The sequence below is a fragment of the Larus michahellis genome, chromosome 5 (genome assembly GCF_964199755.1).
Source record: "Larus michahellis chromosome 5, bLarMic1.1, whole genome shotgun sequence".
Lineage (NCBI taxonomy): Eukaryota > Metazoa > Chordata > Aves > Charadriiformes > Laridae > Larus > Larus michahellis.
In genome coordinates, this window is record NC_133900.1 from 86,087,390 (window position 1) to 86,104,650 (window position 17,261).

At 50.5% G+C, this 17,261-nt stretch overlaps 1 protein-coding gene across 2 annotated transcripts in view; it reads right to left on the reverse strand.

Annotated features, from left to right (window-relative positions):
* Nucleotides 1-16,742, reverse strand: part of GALNT7 (polypeptide N-acetylgalactosaminyltransferase 7) — a 71,795-nt gene extending 55,053 nt beyond the window's left edge. Inside the window, exon 1 of one of the 2 annotated variants that reach the window (XM_074588458.1) lies at nucleotides 16,330-16,742. In XM_074588458.1, coding sequence (XP_074444559.1) covers nucleotides 16,330-16,455 — 126 coding nt within the window. In that variant the 5' untranslated portion in view covers nucleotides 16,456-16,742. The remainder of the gene's footprint in view (nucleotides 1-16,329) is intronic. The other variant, XM_074588459.1, reaches the window with a different exon arrangement.
* Between the last annotated feature and the right edge of the window lie 519 nt (nucleotides 16,743-17,261).

Consider the following 17,261-nt stretch of genomic DNA (forward strand, 5'->3'; position numbering starts at 1 on the left):
CACGCTGCCAAGTGCTTGGCAAACGATTCCAATGGTTTTTGCAATCAAATGGAGACAGAGAGAGAATACAGCCACGAGGATGAATTATTTCCCTGCAATACTGCCACAATCCAGAACACTCATTTCCATCACCCGGACCTTCTCCCTGGCACTTCCTCACCTGCCTCCCGCACCGGGTGATGCTCAGCAGCACCGTGCCAGTGGCCGGGCTGGTCCAGCCCTGTGTCGGCGCTCCAGGCGCTGCTGCGACCACCAAGAACTTCCCTCCACAGCCCTTGGCGGTTCAGCAGTAACAACCCATCTCTCTCCCAACCCCAGAACCTCTTCCTTCTCTTTTCCCCCCGGGAAGTCGTGCCCTCCGAGGTGAAAGGCTGAAAACACAGCACCGCTGAAGAGGTTCAGCACGAGACTTGTTCTCCTCATCCATTTCCACGTTCAGTGGAGCCGGTGACCTTCCAGGCGAGCCACTGCTCCTTCCACGTTCCACCTCACCCCAGGAATAGCCTTCATTTTATGCATATGTTTGAATGAGATTTTAAAAATAGAACTCATGTTTATTCATATGGACATTAGAGATTCTTAAGGACTTCCAAGATGCCCTCTGCCCAGTTTCATTGCCTTCCACAAAGGAAGGATTATTCTCGTTTTCACGCGTAGTCCGGGCTACGAGGGGGCAAGGCTTTCCATTTCACTAAGCCAAGCCCCTTGTAGAACGTTCTCTGTAGACTGAAGAAACAGATGAAGCTGTTTCTTTTGGATTTAAACAATCAAAAATTTAGGTACTCAAATTTTAAGCTGTAGAGATAAGCAGGTAAAAACAAGCATATGCTTTGAATTTAAAAAGAGAGACCAAAGAGTTACAATTCATAATTCATAACTTTGCTACTGAAAATATCCAACTTCTATTATTTTTCCCTCCAGAGGGAAAAAGCCTGAGAAAGAAACAAAACCTCACATCGGTCCTCATGTCGTAAGCGGCCGAGGACAGCTTTTCTGGCCCTCCAGGCATCAGCCATGAACGCTGCGCTGGGTAAAGCCCGCAGGGGAACTTCATCCTTATTCCTCAGTCGCCCGAGACAGACGGAGCTTTAAAAATCATGCATTTGTTTTATATACCTCAGCGAGTAAATGACATTTACAATACAATAAATCCATCACTGATGGACACGCCTGGTCAAGGGATGCAGGTTTCTGTGCTGTAGCTCGGCTGCCTCAATTTTTAAAGACACATACGTCAATCTCATTTCATTTTGCTTGCTATTAAGAAGCAAACTGCATGATTAGATTTTCGTTTATCTTGAAATATTGTTACCGTTCTCCAGCTTTACAACAGCCTATTTCTGTCTTTTTTTTTTTTTTAAATCACATTTCACCATTTGATCAACCCTACCGTTTTGAAAGCCCTTTCAAAGAAACAGCCGGCTGAAGCCAAAAGCTGCACTGTATGAACATTACGCATACAGCCTAAAACCCCTTTCTGAAGGTTTCATCTGAACTCCCAAAAGATTTCAGAAATTCGGAGTATTTACGCAATCACCTCGTGTACTCCTTGACTAGCTAAGTGAGGGGAAATCACTTGTTATGATCAATTGTGTCCTCCGTCTCAGCTTGCCTTGACCCCTGCGTTCCTGCATCTTTTCTACGCAGGATATTAAAGAGAATCTGTGTGGTATTTGCCAATAAATTAGTTATATTCTACTGGTTTGCTGAAGTAAGGTAAGTTCTTCTCTGTCCTAAATAATACTTTAAAAAAAAATGAAAAAATCAACACAATACATTGAAGCGTAAGAAGGAAAAAAGATCTGCAACAATAGTAAAGTGAACAGACCAATCTTAGTAAATTGAGTGCTCTCTGCGACACATACAGCTAGTGACGTTACGTGTTTTGCTGGGAAGTGAACACGATGAATGTCAAAACCTATGTCATAGCTTCGCTTTAGAAGCCACATCGTGTGTGAACCCAGTGTAATATAACGCACAAACTTCTTGAGAAGTGCTCCAGCGAAGCTGTCTGCTCCCCACCACACCTCCAGCCTCGCCCTTCGCTCTGCGGCATCTTCTGTTTCGATGGTGGAAGCCACCAGACAGACAGCCTTGACACCGGCTGTGCTGGCGCGGGTGATCCACGGCTCACCTAAAACCAAGGCTGCCCCGGACCAACGCTTAAAGCGTTACTCTCAACGGCAACTTTGGGAACCGATGTCCTACTGTTTTCTCTTAACGTGGCACCAAGGACCAGCCCCTAGCCCTGGCCATCTTCTGAGGGACTCACCCGCATCCATCAGATCCTGACGACTGGTGTTTCCAGCTCTGGTGGGCTCTGGCCAGCAGTTCTGACCACACGCCTGGAGAAGATGCAAATGAACATCACCCTCCCGCGTGCACCGATTCCTCTGCAAGGGACTGGCACATTCCACTGTTTAAAATATTTGCCGTACAGCGCACACAGAGAAAGATGTGTGAGGATCCCTCCTGCTGGCAAGGAATGGAAGTCAGTGTCCTCAGCACCGGGTCTCTCCGCAGGACACCCCCCGCACAGACAGCTTCCCAAGAGGCGTTTCTCCAAAACACTGGAATCCTTCCAACACATGTTCACTCCTTGTAAACATTTTTGTTATGAAATCAGAAGTCTTGGAAATTCAGACCCTCCATGTAAGTAATGAGAACATTATTGAAAATGGTAAGGAAAAGCAATATAGAAGAGCCTCCTCTGTGAGAGAAAATAAATTTGTGTGGTTGTCAAGCGAGCCAATATATCCACTCTCGTGAGATCCCACCTGGAGTACTGTGTCCAGCTTTGGAGTCCTCAGCACAGGGAGGACACGGAGCTGTTGGAGCGGGGCCAGAGGAGGCCCCGGAGATGCTGGGAGGGCTGGAGCCCCTCTGCTGTGGGGACAGGCTGAGAGCCGGGGGGGTTCAGCCTGGAGAAGAGAAGGCTCCGGGGAGACCTTCCAGCCCCTTCCAGTCCCTCAAGGGGCTCCAGGAAAGCTGGGGAGGGACTCTGGAGCAGGGAGGGGAGCCGTGGGACGAGGGGGAAGGGTTTTCCACTGACAGAGGGGAGACTGAGATGAGATGTGAGGCAGAAATTCTTGGCTGTGAGGGCGGTGAGCCCCTGGCCCAGGGTGCCCAGAGAAGCTGTGGCTGCCCCATCCTTGGAGGGGTTCAAGGCCAGGTTGGACGGGGCTTGGAGCAACCTGGGCTGGTGGGAGGTGTCCCTGCCCAGGGCAGGGGGTGCCACTGGGTGGCCTTTAAGGTCCCTTCCAACCCAAACCAGTCTGTGGTTCTAGAATTCTATGATTATTGCAGTCATTAATCAGTTGCTCTTTGAGATGAGGTGTGGTCTTGTTTGAAAGTTCTTGCACACAAGTGACAACAGCACAACACAAAAGGTATACGCTCTATTTAAAACTGTCATGTGCGCATTACCCAGATCAACATTCCCTCAATCCATTACTTTATCATACAATGTAGGCTTGGACAAAGCTTCTGAGGTAAGACAGGGAAAACCAGACTGAGTCACTATCCCATTTAACAGTTCCAGGAAACTAAAACAATCCAAAAAGCAAAACAAACAAAAAAACCCCAATGCAAAAACCAAAGAGAAAACCCACTATTTTTTTTTTTGTTCCCCCCTTAAATTACAATTAAACAGTTCTGCAGTTATAAATCTCACGGCAAACTGAAAATCCCATGGATGGCGACGGCGGTGTGAGTGTGTTCTCTGGTGGAACTGGTGGCAATACCCAACTGGGCAGAGACCCCAGCACGGTGACAGTGGCCAGGAGCAGGACGTGGCCGGCTCCCTCGGGGCTGTGGGGCCCAGCTGAGTGCAGGTGCTGGAAGGGACCTGGGGAGGTCCCTGGTCCGACCTCCTTGTCCTGGTTTGAGGAACCCCCAGCTCCCTCCCAGCCTGAATTACCCCGTGTCTTACGCAAGACATTTGGACAGCCTTTCCAACATCACTAAAGCTGGACTTTTTTGACTTTTCAACTCCCTTCAATTAAAAAAATGTAAAAGCTTAAATATAAGCTACTATTCAGCTTTCCATTTTTAATAATTTCAGCAGAACATGAACAGCAGAAACTGTGCATCTCTTCAGCTGAGAGCAGCTGAAAGTCACAAGCAATGAAAGTCACTTCAGACATAATATTTTACCTGGAAACAGCGTATTTTCCTATTGTTTAGCATGGCATTTCTAGTTCTATAATTCTTGACAGCATGACAACTGTAGATGTGTATAGCAAGTCAGATTCATACAAGATGTGGCAAAAAAAAATAATCACTTGCCTACTCTTCCTACCGAGTAAAGGGACTCGAGGCTGGCTTCCGCGTTTTATTTAAAAAGCAAAGTTTGGAAGACTTCTGAATGTCAGTAGTATGATGCATTACATTGACATTTATCTTCCCAAGACTGCAGATGCACAGTAAAACCTGAAGGTGATATACTTCATCTCTGCTGCAAGGTGAACTGTGGGATACCAGGAACACAAGACGCACCTAGCTCTTGCAGAAAATTAATGAAAACTATATTTTTTAGCTGTTGCGGATGAGCTGCCTTTATGTTTTTGTTTTCGCAAATTCGTTGTGGATTTAACCCTCTGCTGGGTGCTGGATTTTTCAAGCTGATGCTCCAGAGTAGGATGGAATCACGTCTACACCCAGTTTGCTTCTCTTTCCTTAGAAAACGCACCCAAATGGCAGGCGGAACTCCCTCCCATGGAAGTATTTTCTCCCTCTGGTACCCAACCGTGTGTGCACTACAGCTGGGTAAGAAAAGGTATTGGGGAACACGCCAGACTAGCGCTGGCCACGTTTCTTCAGTTCACAGAGAAAATAAATCAAAATAAGGGAAGAAACCAAAACTCTAAAAGCACAAATGTACGAAGGGAGAGGACCGTCGCAGAGATTAACGTGCATTGGGATAAAGCCAGCACCGGTTATAAAACATCGCAGCTGGCCTAACGGGGCTTTTTCACACGGTTTAAAGTTTCTGGGAGTGCTACAGCCGACGGAGTATAAAAGCAGTCAAGCGGCGTTAAGGTCTGACAAAATTAACAAATGCATGTAGGGGAGAAAATGGATTTCCTAGAGGAAGGTTGTTGGGGTTTGGTGTTAGGCCATGAATAGATCTCCTAAATATACCCTGCTGGAAGGCTTCCAGTTGTGCAGCCAAAGTGACCTACAGAGAGTCAGCTACCGGCAACTGCACACAGGGGCGCTTAACGGGCTCAGCTGTAACACCGACTCCATCCCGGAAACCTTAGCTTCCTCCTCAGTAAAACTGATTTACTAAAGTGCCCGCGCATTTCAGCAAACGTGTAAAAAGTATATTGCTCTGCACTTAGGAAATCTCAGGTTTGCGAATGAAAAAAGGAGGACGATAAAATGCAATTATTTCTGGGACACAAAAGCATTCTCACGGATGAACATTTTAAGGCGTCAGAGTCAAGATTATTCAGTTACGCTATTAAAATGTATTTTTAAAGCACTGACCTAAAAAGTATAATGAATTCTGCTTGCAACATTATGCTTTTGGTAACATTAAGCACTACATTATGGTGGTTAGATAATCCATATTAATAGATAAGAGTTCTGCCTGTTTCTTAGAAATTAACAGCTGTGAACCATTCCTGAAAGTCAGGATTGCTGGGATTAGACTGCAGACCGTATTTTGACAAGTTATCAGTACAGGCTAAATTCTTGCAAATACCGTGCAAGATAAAACCTGTTCAAAAACCTGTGCAAGCTGCCTCTCCGCTGCAGCAACGCTAACTGGCCGAGTCTGTCGCTGGAAGCTCTGGTGCTTAGCGTTTCAGGCTGTGAAGACTTCTTTAATTGTAGACATGAATTGTAGAGTTTAAAATGAAAAAGGGTGGTTTTTTCCCCCCCCGAAAACCTTAGCATTTTATATCGTGTGACAAACCGGTTAGAAGATAGATTGCCCAAGCTATTACAGAGGATAAAGTCAAGAGCAGTAGTCTGATCATTTATCTTTCTTCCTTACTTCCAGATATCCATATCACTTAATATCTTATGGCAAAGCAAGCAAACTCTTAAGCTGTTGAACAGTGGGTCGTGAGAATAAGCCTAATTAACTCCCCAAATTCCCACAAAGAATGAATGAGGAAAAAAAAAATCACCGGGAAAAAAGGAAATACATTAAGTGAGGCATCCATCTTCAGCTGAGGATGAGATTGGAATTAGAACCTGGAATAACAGAGATCAATACACCTCAGGACACTAACGTGGACTTGTCAATCCATGACTACCATCAAGCGTCCTGGTAAGGATCCAGTTGTACCTTCATCACCCGATGCAAACATACCCGACTGTTTAAAAAAGTTCATTTTTTCTTTTAAAAAAAAGACACCGTATTGTTTCCAGTAAATATAAAAATTACGTTAAGATGTGAAAAACAGTCTCTCACATGCCTGGCCGTAAGCCCAGCAGCAGGTCAACAGCAACAACCTACCGAGGTGACTCCCCGCCACCCTCATGCGGTTCCCCACGCACAAGTACCCAGCTCAGCTCGGGGTTAGAAATTCGGCACCCCCGGGAAACGTCACCAAAACCAAACACCTCCCGAAGGGGCACAAGGTGTCTCTCAACTGCAAGGCACGTGGGAATGGGAGAAAGGGGAGGCAGGACAGATGACGCGTGCTCAAGGACAACAGATTTCAAAGAATTCTAATTGTTTTTTAAAGTAGGCCAACCCGCAGGACATATCCATTTCATCCAGAAAAATTAATCCAGCCTGCGCCCCGCCATCCTCTCTTCCCCAGGCCCCTCAGGCATACACAAAGATTAAAGGCTACACGAACCATCCTGGCAGTCTGCTCCCTTTCATCACAAGAGCTTGACAACTCCCCTGTCATCACCAGCCTCAGTAGAAGATAATAACAGCAGCAAAACTTGTTAACTCCCCGCGAGGTGACTGACATGACTATTCGTGGAAAAGGTAAGTCTGCTCTCTCATACGGCGACCACGTGTCTTATGGATTTTCTCCCTCTGTTTCTCTACACAACATAACGGCGATGGTACTGACGCCGTGGACACCCACTCGTGGCTCTGCATATGAGGACTCACAGGTCTCACCACACATTGCCAAAGCTGGGCCAGAGGAACCATTTGCCCCAGGTCTGACCTCAAAGTCTTCTCCCAGTCTTGATTCCAGAGCCATGGAGAGATGCTCTCCTTGAGGACGCTTTTTCTGCTGGTGACCCTGAAGGAGGGGCTCATGCCCGGACCTGCTCCAAGAGCTTCACCACCTCACCGTCCAGTCAAGGCTTCTTGGCCTTCCATAGCCCAACCTTCCTTGTACTGCTTACACCACTAAAAGGCAAGCAAGTGTTCAAGACAAATATTTCAGATTGGTATTGGAAACCACAGAGAGGGACAGAAGACACAAGGGGTCTTCAACTCGTAGCCACTGAGATCACACAAATGCATCCCAGAAACTAATCTCCAGTCTGACTTCAGACACCCAGGGCTGAAACACCTCCACAGAGAGCACTCAAGACCACTGTACACACTCAGGAAATCTCACGCCACAGGAGTATCTTACATGGGGTGAAATACCAGCATTTGGAGGTGAGGATCTCCAAAAAGCGATACACGAGGCAGCAGGAGATTCCCCTCCCTCCCCAGCAGGGGCCGGGGCAGAGGACACCCGCGCACCGTCCTCCTGGGCTGGAGAGCTGAGGGCCGGGACTCTCCGGTCGCAGGCAGGTGAGGCACTTACAGACAATCACGAAAAGCTCGTGTTCCATCAGAAGGAGCACACAAGAAACCCCACCTCCCACCCCTCTCCACCTCTGCAGATCACCGATGTATTGTTTTTAAGCTAATCACTGGTGAAGGTCCTGGTTCTGTGCAGGAGGAACGTATTTCATAGAGGGCAGGGAAATAAGGGTGGAAAAGATGGAAGAGGTGAGAAAAAACCCAACATATTTCATAGGTGCTGTTCAGAGCTTCTCAGAGGCGCTGGCATGTTAGAATAACCCGGCGGGAGATGGATTAGCAGAGCCGGAGCAGGTGAAGCAGTCTCAGGTGTGTGATAAATGCATCACTGACACATGGAGGGCTTATAAAGACATACATTATGAGCCCTGAAGAGCTGACTTCAAGGCCTCATTTAGAGTGTAGCAAATCTTGTTCCAAGACTACAGCACGCAGAGAATAATTTATTTTCTCTGAAGAACACGTTATCTCAATATTGTCTTTCTTGGTCTTCCTTCCTCGGTAGGAAGGATAGAAAACTCCCGACATGACCATCCCAGACGCTTCTGACAGGTCGCTTGGTTACTTTTTTAGTTTTGCTTCAAAACGTTATTACAGACGAGGCATTTTCGACAGCCAACTCAAACTGATAAATACCTCTTTCTTTGACATATCTAGAATTCTTATTAACTAGCTCAAAACAAAGAACAACGACATTGCTTAAATATCTCAACTCCATAAAGGCAGCAACAGAGAAAAAAGCCGGGGTGCTGCTGTGCTTCAGCCCTATTGAAATGCTATTCCTTGGGGTTTTAGTCATCCTTAAAAGGCAAATCTTCTACTACAGGTTAAAAGCAAAGCAAATTTTAATCCCCAAATTCTGACAAAAATGTTCAAATATGAAAAAATCTACATACAATTTTATTAAAAATGTATTTTTTCTAAAGCACGCTATTTAACATAATACTTTCCGCCTTATAAAAAAACCCAACTGTATTCACTCAAGTCAGAACAGCTTCTGCTGAGCCCTTTTCATTGCCAATTTTTTAAGAGACAACAAAATAAGTAAGAAAGTTTGTGGGCTGAGCACCATCTGCTTATGCTTTAATTTCATTAACAGTTATATTTCTGAGACCTGCAGCTGTAAAGAAAGTTTTCCAAAGGTAAACAGCATGTGTTTTTACCTCGCACCTTCTGACACCCCTCCCCTGCTGCTGGGGGTTTACCGCGCGGGGGGCCGGACCACGCCGTTTGCAACCCAACCTCCCAAAGCCAAGGAAGCCGTAGCTTAGGAAAGCCACAGCAATTCTAAAAATACACATCACTGGAGCCAGCGGTTAGAGTGGGGGATTCGAGAAGGCACAGTGAGAGAGAAACTTAAAAGAAATATTGACCACCATAGAGCAGCAAACAATTTGTTTATTATAAGGGGGGGGGGGGCAATTTGTTTTGTGAGCTGCAAGAAAGCATGCTTATGCATGCTCGATTCCTGCTTAATACAACCCTTTTTTAAGCATCATCTCTTGGTTACAAAAAGTAGCCATTTCTGGTTTAGTAATAATGCATGTATGTAGCCGGGTAAGAATAATATTTTTATTCCCACCTGGGAGGGCAGTGGGTTTTCAGAAAATAGGAATTCTGTGCTATAAACTGCATCCCTAGGAAAGCACCAGCCTCTTCCAAAACCAGCTCGTGCCAAGCAAAGAAATTGTTTTTGCAACTTTCAGACCTACCGATTCAGGTGGCATTCCAGCGCGCGTTTCACAACCCTTCAGTCCCGAGCAGGGGGAACGCAGTAAGGATGTTTATTTGAAAAACAAAGGTGCAATACAGGTATTGGCCTCTGTACCTATTTACACTTATTAATAACGGAACACCCCTTTTCCACAAAAAAGCATATTTCCCAGCAAGGAAGAGGCTACAATTGAGCTGATAAAACCCACTGTAGAAGTCTGCTGCAAAGCACAACCTTAACCTTTGGTTTAAGTTTACAGAAATCTGCCGAGTTTAATTATTTTTTTTTTTCTCTAACACCTGTATGAGGCGAAAGGCCAGAATACCCCCAAATCCAAGCCTGAGGAGCACGGGGACACCTCGTCCCCAGAGCAGTGCCGCAGCCCAGAGCGCATTCAAACAAGACCAATTCCCTTTAATTCACAAAAAGCTTAAAGAAAAACCGATGGAGGAGGCGGCCTTTTAAGCAGCATGTTGCTATTTTTAAACTAATCGTTCAGAGCAGCCGTTTGTTTTCCATACTTAGGGAGGAAATCTAGTAATTAAATGTAACCGTTGCCAGACTTGGAATCCTTCTCTCGGATTGTATGGCCCAGTTTCTCTAAAAAGCATCCCCCGCCCCCTCCCAAGGTAGAAGTCAAACCTATTAACGTAGCGGCTTATCCTGCCCTATTTCCACTTGGCAGTCTCCCGTAATGCTGATTTAATATCTGACAAAAATAGGACAAAGATACTGTCATTTTTCATTAGGGAACGCCGGCTCAACGGGAGCTGTTCTAACTCTGGGGGAGGGAGGCGAAGCCACCCCCGTTCTTCTGGCTTGGAGGCGCCTTCCCCAAGGCTGGACCCCGATGGCCCACCAAGCCTTCTCCCACAGCTAAAACATTTCTACCGCGTCTGCTCAGCCGCCGTATCGTATCATCCACCACCTCTAAAACAGAGCGTTAACTATTACCGAGATCTTTATTTAAAAAACGACTTTATTACATGCGCTATTTAACGCCCCATTGTTTGGCCGCTGAGCAGCACAAATTACCACTTCTAGTTTGTTTGGTTTGGTTGTTTTTTTTTTTTTAAAAAACAACCTACCCACCCCGTTGCATTGATCCTTCCCGATTTCTGTGGTCCTACAGCTTCTCCAGCAGGTACCGCAACAGTGGCACAGTTTTACCCGCGCAATGCCCAAAACAGACCCAATTGCTGAGTTTTTGGTTGCGTTACCCAGGAGCGCGGAAACGCCCTTCACCCTGCACCGAGGACCCTGCCAAAGGTGCCCCGGCGGCTCTGGAGCCCCTTTCTCCTGCAACGGGATTCTTGAAAAGCAAACGCCAGCCTTTTCCTAAGATCTTTGATTTTTCTGCTGTTCAGTTCCTTTACATTACTCACGGAGAGCAACACCCGGGGCTAGAAGGGACAAAAGGAATCTTGTCACATACAGACAAAATGGTGCGAAACTGCTCTCTCTAGAGAAGTAGACATTTACATAATTAAAAGTCTCGACACAATAAAGAGTTATTTACCTAACTTATTGCAAGGGAGCTTGACAAAAGAGTTCAAGCAAGTTTTAATACAATCTAGGTATGTATACACAAATTGTAGGAATTACGTAGGCTTTTTTTTTCCTTCTTCATTTCTTCACATTATTCACTTTGTGGTCATTTATTCTGCAAAATAACTGCAAGCGTTTGTCAAAAGATTTCACTGTTAAATATGGTAGGGACTGGGGTTTTCACACTCTCCCAAGGGCGACACATTTTTACAAGCTTTTCCGAAGCCAATTTAGATGAAAGCGCACATTAAAAAAAAAAAATTAGCATTTAATATCTCAAAACATTTTGCCCATTACCGTCGCTAGCAACGCTGAAGATTACTGTAATAAAGAGAGGGGAAGAAGAAGCTGATGCTCCTTTCCCCACCAGCAGCTCTTTGCCGTAGCGAGCTCCCTGCGGGTCTCAGACCACGCTTGGTGAAGAGCGTCGGTTTGCCCAGGTGTTCCCCAGTACCAGAGCCACAGAACTGATGGCAAACCACTCAAAAAAAGTGACCGACACATAGAAAACCACACAAAGCAACTGGGGAGTGAGATTATTTTACTGTGTACCACAGCGCATCGTGTTTTTTACTAAACTCGGACAACTCGAATCCCCTTCACTACCAAACACCACCTTCCCCGTTACAGATTTATCGTCCCATTCCAATTCCGCCTTTCCTCCAGCAATGACACCAACTTCAAATTCCCACGTCTCAGTTCCTCTCCCAAGCACATTGCTGTTACTCCTCAAGGGAAAGCAGAGAGTTTCCGCTGGGAGTTCCACCGCAAAGGATCTAATTTAAATCACAACAACACTTCAAGTTCAGTCCACAACTTGTCCTTAAGCTCCGGGTGACAACGCAGCCACGGCATACAGGATATCACGGCCCTTAAAGCGGGGGTGAAGGGGTGTCACCAGAACTCTCCGAAAATGTCCACCCAGCTTCTGTTTCTCCTTTTCTAACTCCTCCGCATCGCAGATTCTCCACCTTCATGCGCAGCATCCTCGCTGTGGGGAACGGATCTCACTGTCTCCCCACCACGTCTCTGACTGGTGCAAGGGCAGCCACACGCCCCAGCAGATCTCCTGCTGCCTTCCCAGCAAGGGTGTTAGCAACGTGCCGGACGCTCTTTATTACTGTCCTTCATGTGGCCACCCAAATAGGGTCATCTCTATCAGCTTCTTGGGGGTTGCAGTGAAGATGGGAGGACGCAGACCACTGGTGATACTGGTACCACATGGACTAGGAGAATGAGAAGATGTACCTCCAGCTTTGCCCCAGGGAAGCTAAACAGACCTTCCAAAAAAACCCCACGACCAAACCCACCAACCGCAACCACACATAACCTTTCCAGCTTCTGAATACTAATTTGGTTGCTTTAACACACTGCAGTTGGTCAGGTTTGCAGAGCTAAAGTTGACCCATGCTACATTTACTCCTCCAAATACACCGTTCCCAACTTTTCAGTCATGAATTGTTCTTTACCGTTTCAGCCCATCGCCTCTGCCTGCTGTCCTGCTGTCCCACCCTCTCCCCGGTGACACCAGCTGTACCTCCCAGGCTGACACCAGTGACGTATCTCACTGGAGACCACCGGTGACTGTAGTGGGATCCCCACCACAATCCCTGGACGGGAAGCAGCCTCAGCCACCTCCTGCTAGCTCCAAAGCCCTGATCCCTCCATCCAGAGCAGCAGAAGGCACCAGAAAACACCTGGAAGACCCCACAACACGCACCTAACAATCGGATCAATGATTCTTACCTAATCTTTTCTCTCAGCCATAAACAAGGGTGTCCCTGCCTCAATCTTGAGTGCCCTTGTAACCCTGCCGGTGAGCAGGTGTCCTTCCTCGCACACGCGCAGATGTGCTTCTAAAGACCCTGAAGACTGACCTTACTGTATTTTCACTGTTTCTGTTTGGTTTAGATTGGAAACTAAAAACTCTTTAGGATGCTGAGGGGACTGGAACACCTCCCTGATGAATAAAGGCTGAGGGATTTGCGTCTCTTCAGTCTGGAAAAAAGACGGCTGAGGGGGGATCTTACCAATGCTTATAAATCCTTAAAGGGCAGGTGTCAGGAGGATGGGGCCAGGCTCTTCTCAGTGGTGCCCGGGGACAGGACAAGGGGTAACGGGCACCAACTTGACCACAGGAAGTTCCATCTCAACATGAGGAGGAACTTCTTTGCTGTGAGGGTGGCAGAGCCCTGGCACAGGCTGCCCAGAGAGGTGGGGGAGTCTCCGTCTCTGGAGACATTCCAACCCCGCCTGGACGCGTTCCTGTGCCACCTGCTCTGGGTGACCCTGCTCTGGCAGGGGTGGGACTGGGTGATCTCCAGAGGGCCCTGCCAACCCCTGCCATTCGGTGATTCTGTGATAAAGATTATTTTATTCTGCTTAGCTATTTCTGATAACGCAGATGAGTAAATACTGAACCTCTCCCTCACGTTCTCCTCGAGTGGTGTCCTGCAGAAACAAAGTTCCCCAGTTGGGTCTCCCGGAGAAGGGCTTTGTCTCCCCAGCTTCCGACCATGCTCTCAGCGCACACGTGCGTCTGTGGCAGCCGTCTACCGGAGAGAAAGGCCTCCTCTCATCTCCAGCTGCCTGCATTACATTATTACCTCTGTGTGCTCTCATTTCCTTCCCAAACAGCCACTTCTCCACTTTCACTTTTTCTTTGAAAAACTCCCTGTACGTTAACCATCTCACGTCTCCAAAAGATCTCTGAAATCTTTTAAAATCAGGAGAAAAAGCATAACACAACAGTCGAAGGGAGAATATGTTTTTTTTTTTTTTTTTAAAGTTACATAGTTATAACACCACTACGAGAGCTTCGGTGTTTCCTATTCTCATCTGCTGCTGTAAGCAGGAAAAGATTCAAGGTTATAAATGCAAAAAGAACAACACAGCAGAACTTTTCATCTTTGCTTCTTTAATGCCTCAGCGTTATTACACAGTGCCCGGGGTTACCGCGCCGAGAGGGAAAGGGTACTGCCGGAGGTTAGCTATAAAATGTTAAATTCTATTTTAAGCTGGTGCTGTCTGAGGAGGAATTTTACATTTGTTGGCCAAGCTTTCAGCGCAAGCAAAGGGAGGAGGGTGCTGTACGGGAAGAAGAAAAATTATTCTGTTATCTTTAGCTTAACAAACTTTCCGGCAGCTAAGAGCTGAGCAAACACACACATTGGAACCACTGAGCAAAGTGCGTTTCGGAGAAGGAGTTATGGCGAAAGTCCTGCTTCCCTGATGCCGTAGCGGGAGCGCACCACGAGGCCACGTCCATCCCGGTGGGATGCGGGATGCAGGATGCACCCCAGAAACACGCCGCAGCTCCGCCAGCCGCTCACCCGGCACCCCGCATCCCAGCGGGAAAGCGGCCCAAACCAAACCACGGATTTCCTACTGATGACACCATCTCCCAGAAAACGATGAAGATGCAGGTGCTGCCCACTCTCACACGCATCGCAACGATGAGTAAACAGCCGATCTGGCTAACGAACCAGACATTCTGTTTAGATTTCATCTTTGACAGTGTTTACTTAATATAATTATATTTGTTCCCAACAAAGAGTGAATTATTTCCTGAGGTGGCTGTCAGGGATGTTTCCTCCTCCAGTCGAGGCGGGGGCAAAGGGGACAGAACGCTGCTTTACCCGGGGCTGGCCTGTAAAAACCCTCCCGACTCCTTCATGGCCACGACCACCAGCCAGGAACCATCTCCGAACGAGAACTCACCCACATAAACTGAGGGGGGACCACGATATTTCAGCTGCCACCCCAGGACAATCATCTGGAGATGGTGACTGCCCTACACAGCAATGCAACCGTAACTGTGTCACTTCCCAGGTCTGCCACCCTTTCCTGAGCAGGGAAAGCAATCTGACTGGTTTTGACACGAAATGTTTTCTGCCTGACAATTTCCTGGGAGGTACGCAAATAAAGCTCCTCAACAAAAAAAAGGCCATGGTGTGTCTAGAGGAAGAGATTACAGAAACCTCACCGTGGAATGAGCTGCCGGTCTCCCACAGGCCCGCCGTGGGCTGTTATCTCAGCGCTAACTGCCCAGATACGGCGCCGCCACCACCCTCCCAAGACAGAGCAGCCGCTGAAGGACTCCAAAGTCACCACCAGCTTTCCCACGCAAGAGCCCGCCAGCCCCCATGCCATCTGCGATTACTCAAGGTGGCCCACAAGAGAGGGCCACCATCATCAGTGAACACATCGTAAAAGACCACTTTTTGAGATAGTCACTGTGAAATTTTACGACTTTACCAAGACTAGAATAACCCGGACTCATCTCGCTGGAAGCAGGTCTCTGGCTGCCCTGCGTGGCTCTAACACGCCTGGTGCAGATGGAAGGAGCCCTCTGCCACCCCCCGGCAGCTGGGACGTCCCCCCACAAGGGGCTGTCACAGGGCTTGTGCCCCACACCTGCTGCTCCACTGTTCCTCCGGTCACTCCATCATGTCACCCCACCGTGTCACCCCACTGGGCCACCCCCCACCTTGTCACTCCACGGGTCACCCTGCCATGTCACCCCCAGCAGGCCACCCCACTGTGTGACCCCACCATGTCACCCCACAGGTCACCCCCGCCACGTCACCCATCTGAGCCACCCCGTGGGTCACCCCCACTGGACCGCCCTGCCAGGTCACCCCACGGGTCACCCTGCCGTGTGACCCCACCATGTCACCCCACGGGTCACCCCCACATGTCACCCAGCCAAATCACCCCGTGGGCCACCAACCCTGGACCACCCTGCCAGGTCGCCCCACCATGCCACCCCCACTGTGTCACTCCACGGGTCACCCCACTGCGCCACCCCTACCGATACACTGCTATGTCACCCCACCATGTCACCCCACAGGTCACCCCACGGGCCACTCCACCATGTCACCCCTGCTGTGTCACTCCATGGGTCACCCTGCCCTGTCACTCCCGCCCCACGCCGCTCCCCCGCCCGCCGGCTCGGCCGGTGTCCCCTCAGGGAGCCGATGGGGCGGCGGGTGACACCGGCCGCCGCGCCGGGGCTGCGGGGAAGACCCTCGCAGGGCACAGCGCACCGTCCACCCGGGGGGACGGCGACCCCGGCGCTGCGGGTGCCCCGGGCCCGGGCCGCACTGCCCGCACCCCCGGGCCGCGGCGGGCACCGGCGGCAGGGCCCGGACCGGCGGCCCCGCTCCCCGCCGCGCCTCCGCCCGGGCAGGGCCGCCGCGCCCGGGGTCCGCGCCCGTCCGGCCCCGCCGCCCCGCTCTCCCCTCTCGGGCCTGCAGGCGCCGCAGGCCGCGGCCCGGGCGGCCGCCCCCCGCCCCCGGTGCCGCCCGCCCCGCCGCGCACTCACCCGCGCCCGGCCCGGGGCGACCGGCTCCTCGGCGCGGGGGGACAGCGAGGACCAGAGCAGCAGCAGCCCCAGGAAGCCGCCGGCCAGCAGCAGGGCGCGCAGCAGCAAGCCCGGCTTCAGCCGCATCCTCCTCCTCCTCCTCCTCCTCCCGCCGCCGCACGCCGCGCACGGCCCCGCACCGGCGGGATGGGGCTTCCGCCCCCCGGCGCCGAGAGGCGGTCCTCCCGCCGCCGCCGCGCCCCGCAAACTTTCTGCCTTTTTTTTTCCCCCCCCCCCCTTTTTTTATCTTTTTTTTTTTTTTCTTTTTTTTTTTGCCTCCCCGCCGGCGCGATGCGGAGCAGGAAGTCGCCGCCGCGGGAGACGCCGTTACACGTGGCCGCCCCGCACCGGGCACGGCCACCCCCCCCCCCCCCCTCACCGCCCTCCCCCCCGCCTGCACCGGGCCCGGCCCCCCCGCTTCAGGCCCGGCCCCCCCCGCCCCTCCCTGGGCCCGGTCTTCCCACCCCCCCCGCCCCGCCCTGGGCCCGACACCGCCCCCCCCACACCCCGTCCCGGTTCCCCCCGGTCCAGCGCCGGGCCCAGGGAACCCCCCCCCTCGGCACGGACCCCCACCCCGCACCGGTTCCGGCTCCCTCCTCCCGCACCGGTCCCGGCTCCCCGCCCCCCCCGGCCCTGACCCCCGCACCGGTTCCCGGTCCCGGACACCCCGCACCCCCACCCCCCCGCCCAGCATCGGCTCCGACCCCCGCCCCGGCCACGACCCCCGCCCTGTCCCGGTTCCCACCCCCCTCCCCCCCCGCCCCGTCTCCCTGCCGTGTCGCGACGGGGCACCCCCGCCGCCCCCCGGCCGGGCAATGCGGGCAATGGGAGAGGCCGAGGGGGGGGGGTGTGACAACTGCGGTGCGAAGGCTGAGCCCCAGCCCTTTGTGGGG